Raw genomic sequence first — 6,000 nt, forward strand, 5'->3', positions numbered from 1 at the left:
AAGCTAACGAAAAAGTTGATTTTGGGTTAATTTAAAGATATTTATTTTAACACCCAAAAATTATGGTTTATTATTGGGCCAATTAAGCTAATTGAAAACTTCCAAATGCATAATTAGTTATTGGGAAGTGGGGGTGTCCAAGGGGTTCTGCACTGTGTCCTGACATTTTTACCTTAAAATAAAGATTTTCCCTACAATTTCATACCCTCAGGGGGGTGCGCACAAAAAAAATTTGATTTTTCTTTTTCCTCTGAAAAAAAAAATGTGAATTTGGAATTGTATTGCAACTGCAATTCGCAGTACAAGTTCTCCGTGAGAACTGCTCGCACAAGCCAACTCGCACCCAATCAGATTGCCCCATAAGAGCATTAAGGGCAGCCCCTCATGCCCTTCTGTATGCCCATGAATGAACATTCAAAGAATGCAGGCCACGAGGAAGGCTGATGGAGGAGAGACTATCTCAGCCAGTGATACACTGGTAGTGATGTCACTAGCACTGTCTCGTTGTGGGATCTCTTAGACCAGAGGTTCCCAAATGCGGTCCTCAAGGCTCCCCAACAGTTCAAGCTTTAGAGATATCCATGGCTGAGCACAGGTGACTTAATTAGTACCTCAGTCAAATTGATTTAACCAACCTGTGCTCAACCACGGATATCTCCAAAACCTGAACTGTTGGGGAGCCTTGAGGACCGCGTTTGGGAACCTCTGTCCAATAGCCACCATACACCTACACGATTTCTGGACGATTATGCGATTTTCAAGCAATCATAAGATGGATCTTGTGAAAATCGTGTCTTTTTTTAGTAACTTACGATCCAATGCAGGCTCCCGCTGTTCGTACAATCATGTCTTCTGATCATATGTGCAGCACATCTTGCCCGTCGTATCCATATGAGGATCGTGACGTTTATTTTGTTCATGCGATCCATCATGTGGCATTTCAAGTCATTTCAATGACTGTTTCCCTGATGAGCCCCTGAGACAAAGAATCGATCTTACGACAGATCGTGTGCTAGAAAAACAACAAACATGCTGCAGGGACTGCCAGGGAGCTCTGGGAGAATCGTAGGGAAAACGTATCATTCATCTGATCTTATGATGGTTGTTTAGGTGTATGGGCCCTATTAGATAGTGCCCGTCCCTCCTGGATTTGCAAAGCTCAAGACTAGGAATCCCAGAATGGTGGTCGGGCTGCATTATAGGGCATTGTGGGCTGCAAGTTTGACATGCCCGCTCTAGACTATAAATTGTAACCATTAGGACTTTCTGTACCCTATCTATGTCTGCACATGCTTTGTCTACCTCAAATGCACTTATTATGATGTTATGCTGATCTATTATGTTTGATTATATTGCTTTATTTGTAACTATGGATTATGTACTTGTATATTTGCTACTTACAATTATATTTACATGATTTAAACCAATTTTCTAGAAACTAAGAACAATTTGCAACTGCGGCGCATATAGATTACAATATAAACAGATGGATAAGGTGTCATACAAATCATTTGCTGCGCTTAAAGGAATAATATATGAAGCTTACTGGAGGTCCATTAATCGACCCCTTTTACACTGACATTAAAATCCCGTTTTTTTGCACATTAACCCGGATCCAGTGACCCGGGGATCCGTCAAGGCTAGCTTGCCGGGTTGGGCATTGGTCGTTCCCGTGTCACCCTGCAGTGTAAATGGCGCAATCCGGGTCGTGCCGCATGCGGATAGGCCGGCTTTAGTGGCGCTTGGAGATTGCATCATCTCTGCAACCCGGGTCCGACGTGAACGGTGCCAACGGGCATAACTTTGGTTAGCGCCGCAGTGGGAAAGGGGTCTGTCCCGGGTTGGAACCGTGTAAAAGGGGTATAGGGACATTTCCTTGTCGTAAAAGATTTGGTACTGAAATGCCCCTATCTTTTACAACTGCACATGTAAAATTGTAGCTTATTTTGAATTACTTAATATGCTAATTTCACGGGCTAGTGTTACTATTGGGGCAATTCTCATCATGTCATGAATCATGATGAGAATTGCAGGAACGCAGCAAATTAGTGTTCGATCCACAGATCCACTCATAACCTGCATTCAGTAAACCCAGTCAGCTCAGCAGACTGACTCCTCGCCACTAAAGCCAATTGCCTGGAAAGGAAATAAATGTACAGTTACTATTACTACAGGGTACATCGTCTACCTCGGATTTATACTGAAGTGTATTACGAAGTCTACAATGGGGCGTGTAACTGCGTCATCAGATTCACCCGTTCACTAAAATCGAAAACAAGCCGTGCGCCGCCATATTTGTTGAGGGCACGATTTCAGAACGTCTCAACTTTGGTGGCGTGTTTATTGTAATCAAGCTGACATTGCAGTATGAGTTTGGACTCTAACGTAAACCTTAGATATAGTACTTCGCGGGATTACCTGTTTCAATACAAAGACATTTAAGAGGCGCTGTGGTGATGCGCATGGTAGTGACGTCATCGCTCTGCGCGGCTGTTGGGGAGATATGGCGGATAAGGGAAGCGCACAGGGGTCAGAGCACCAGTTCGCACAGAAGGTCGACCCGAAGCATGACAAGATCACCCCGGAGCAGATGGAGTTCATGCGGAAGAGGGAGATGGCTGAATGGGCGAGGAATTCGGGGAAGTTACGGTCCAAGAATATTATCACCGCTCTGACGATAGGCGGCATCGTGCTGGGGATCTGTATCCTTCTAGGGGCGCACTGCCCTCCTCTATCGTCCCTTACACGCAGGGCCGAATTAAGGTTTGTGGGGGCTCCTTACGATTAACTTGTCGGGACCCCTACCAATAAAATTGTGAGTAAGGTATGCTGGCGATCTTATACAAAATGATACTGTGTAAATGCTCCCAGCACCACAAATGTGTTACTGTAGAGCCCCTGGTTCACATTATACCACAAAACCCCCAGTTTACAAATGGTTATGGCTAGAATAGGGGGCTGCAGGGGACCTGTGACGTCACATCCCACATGACCGGCGCTGAAAGGCGGAGTGGTAAGTATTAGAACGGGGGAAAAGTGTCCCCTCGTAGCCTCGCCACGCTTTGGGCACGGTGGCTCGCCACAAATATTTATTCCCCCTCTATGCCCTAGTGGATGGTAACACAGGAGTGGTCCAGCCTCCTGCAGCAGTCACGTGGTTGATACGTCACAGAGGTCCTTTAGCCATTTAGGATCTAGTATCAACCGTTTACATATGGCACAGTGCCCCCACGATGGTGATGTAGTTATATGTGGGGCCCCTGGGAGATGGCCCTGCTTATACTCTGCAGCAGCATATCCACAGATAATGGACCACTCCCAAATCACATGTAATGCTGGTTTCTGTAATATGCATTGCAGTAAATATTACTATTAAATTCATTTGATTAAATGTATTTGAGTTACATTTTGGATTGTGGTTTATATAAAATATATATGTACCCATCATCCATGTGTTACTGGGCTGGGAAATTTTGACCAGGGGGGACAAACGCAAATAAGCAAACGGTTTAATAGTGCTGCATGGATCCCTAGGATCTGTTTAGCCCTTCATATATATTTTTATGGAAAAAGGAAAAATTGTGCGGTCCCTTTGCAGAACGATTCCATCTGGCTGCTTGACAAAAAATCTGGGGGAGAAGAGTCTTGTACAGAGAGTGTGGGTATTGAAAAATTCCCCCGATCCACCAGTGGGCATTATCAGCTGGGGCTAGTGCCACTCTAGTGGGGGGAAGGGGGGCATATACTTTCCTCCACCACAGTGCCAAACAGCATAAGGTTGCACAGCGCTGTATTCCCCCCTCCCCCCAATAGAACCTGGGCTGATGGTGCTAGAATTACCTACACCCCGTGGCTGTGGGATTAATAATATAATTTACCGGAGCACTACAGGCTATGCAGGGGATTAACAATGGGGCTGATGAAGATACGGCTCCAGCCTCCACATAAAAATAGGCCCATCATCATGACCGCATGATGATGGCCATACACCAGTTGGCACACTGTTTGCCATAAATCATATGTAATAACATTTTATTTCTATTTTTGCACAAAATAAAGAAATATACTTTTATGGATATATTGTAGCCACACATGCAGCACTGGTCACCGCTCTTTCTCTTCTCACAATGGACCCTTGATCATTCTGAGCCCCAGGCCCATGTGTACCTTAATCTGACCTGGAGGCCATGTCATGTCCAAGTTTAATGGCTGCCAGGGCATGCTGGCACTTAGTAAACCACAAGAGCTGATATGCATAATATAGTAAAAATAATTTATTAGACACCCCACACCCCTTGTTCTCCATTTTGTTACTCACCTATACACTTCGTGATGCTCTTCTTTGATCCATATAGGTACCTCGGTTAGAGGGCTCAATTCAGACCCGCGCGCTAGATGCGTACGCTTGCACCCAGCGTATGCAGAGGCAGGCGATCGCACGGCAAGGCATTAGCATGCCCGCTATGTCTTGGCGTGCGATCGCGGTGTGTATGCAGACGCCCACCAGCCTGTCTTAATATGCACACTAATGCACGTCATGTCCAGGTAGTGTATGCAACCATCGGATGCGATCGCAGCGCTTGTGGTTGACCATACCTTGCCGCAAGCACTGCGAATGCTTCAGTGTGAAAACCAGCCAAGTGACGTGTACTATGATGCTCAATGTTAATTATGCACGCCTCTTAAGCGGCGTTGAGACGCTCAGACACGCCTGCGTTCGCATCTCCACTCCCCCGTTTCCATCGTTCTACCCCTGTTACCACCTACAAACTGCTTGTTCTGTCACTCAGTCTAGCGAGCTGTCTGTGCAGCGAGCGGACGCTTCCAGATCGCCTGGACTAGTTCAGGCACGCGCACTGCGATGCATGCGCAGATTGCGAACCATCGGCGGCTACGAGCGAACGCAGCCTAGCGAGTGGGTCTGAACCGAGCCCAGAGTCCCATAGTGAATGGGTTGGTTACAGCTGGTCATGCCATAGAAATTAATGGGAGCGCTTTGATTACCTCAAAATTAGAAGCCAATAAAAATTAACCTCTTCCAAATAGCCACATTACATTCTTTCTAGAAAATAGTTCTACCAACTAATAAGTGTAAATTCTTAATAAATCTATAAATACAGAAAAAAGCATTCCTAAATGTATGTGAGTTCAGTATTTGCTCTCCGCCTCCTGTTGGAATGATACAGGCAATAGCAGATACATAAGTGATTGCATTTTTTTCCCCCTCGCCTCATTATGTCTCTGCTGTTTACGTTGACGTTGGCGCAGGTTGATTGTATTAATGGGCTTCAGTTCCTTAGCTCACATATAGATGGGTACACCTTCTTTTCTGTGTCTCAAGAAAAGTTTCTAGATGAGCTGGAAAATGAAGCAAAAGTTGCACGAGCAAATTATCCCAAAACATCAGCTAATTGATTGCAGACCTCAGGAAAAGAGACTGGTTATCTGATGTAGTTTGGGGCCTCTTCATGGACATCAGCATCCTACAATTCCAATATGACGATAACTTAACTTCATGTCAAGTGTTGGAAGCTTGATGGGAAGCATCGTGTTATAAATCAAGTGTCTGCATTGATCTCTATTTCCGTCTCAATGAGTTGCACAGAAAGACTTTGCTGTTGCTGCTGGTATGCAGTCTTTCACAATTTAGCAAACAAAAAAATCTGTTGTTTAAATGCATTTATTTCTCTAGTTTCCTTTTGTTAATAAAACATTTAATGATGCCCTAAAATGTGTTCTTAATTAATAAAATCCACTGAATGTCCACATTTTAAAATCAATAAATTAATGAGACTGCATTGCTTCTGTCTGTCCTTTTGAGGAGCTTTGTTAAAGTAGAACTGCATTTAAAATATATAAAGATGTGTTACATATAAAGACCATTAATTATTCTCACACACACACACACGTGTAATAGTTCCTGTATCTTAACAGAACTTGATGTGTACGATTCTATTTACATTTTGTAGCTTGGTGCCAGCTATTTTTCTCTTGTCAGCT

At 44.3% G+C, this 6,000-nt stretch overlaps 1 protein-coding gene across 1 annotated transcript; it reads left to right on the plus strand.

Annotated features, from left to right (window-relative positions):
• Window positions 1-2,362: 2,362 nt before the first annotated feature.
• On the plus strand, window positions 2,363-5,798 carry COA3 (cytochrome c oxidase assembly factor 3). Its single transcript, XM_088480851.1, has 2 exons — window positions 2,363-2,702; window positions 5,312-5,798. Exons 1-2 carry the CDS (start codon window positions 2,504-2,506, stop codon window positions 5,413-5,415), a joined length of 303 nt encoding a protein of 100 aa, XP_088336977.1. The 5' UTR covers window positions 2,363-2,503; the 3' UTR covers window positions 5,416-5,798.
• Window positions 5,799-6,000: the final 202 nt, after the last annotated feature.

Source organism: Taudactylus pleione, unplaced genomic scaffold, assembly GCF_031769625.1.
Source record: "Taudactylus pleione unplaced genomic scaffold, aTauple2 ptg000256l, whole genome shotgun sequence".
Classification (NCBI taxonomy): domain Eukaryota; kingdom Metazoa; phylum Chordata; class Amphibia; order Anura; family Myobatrachidae; genus Taudactylus; species Taudactylus pleione.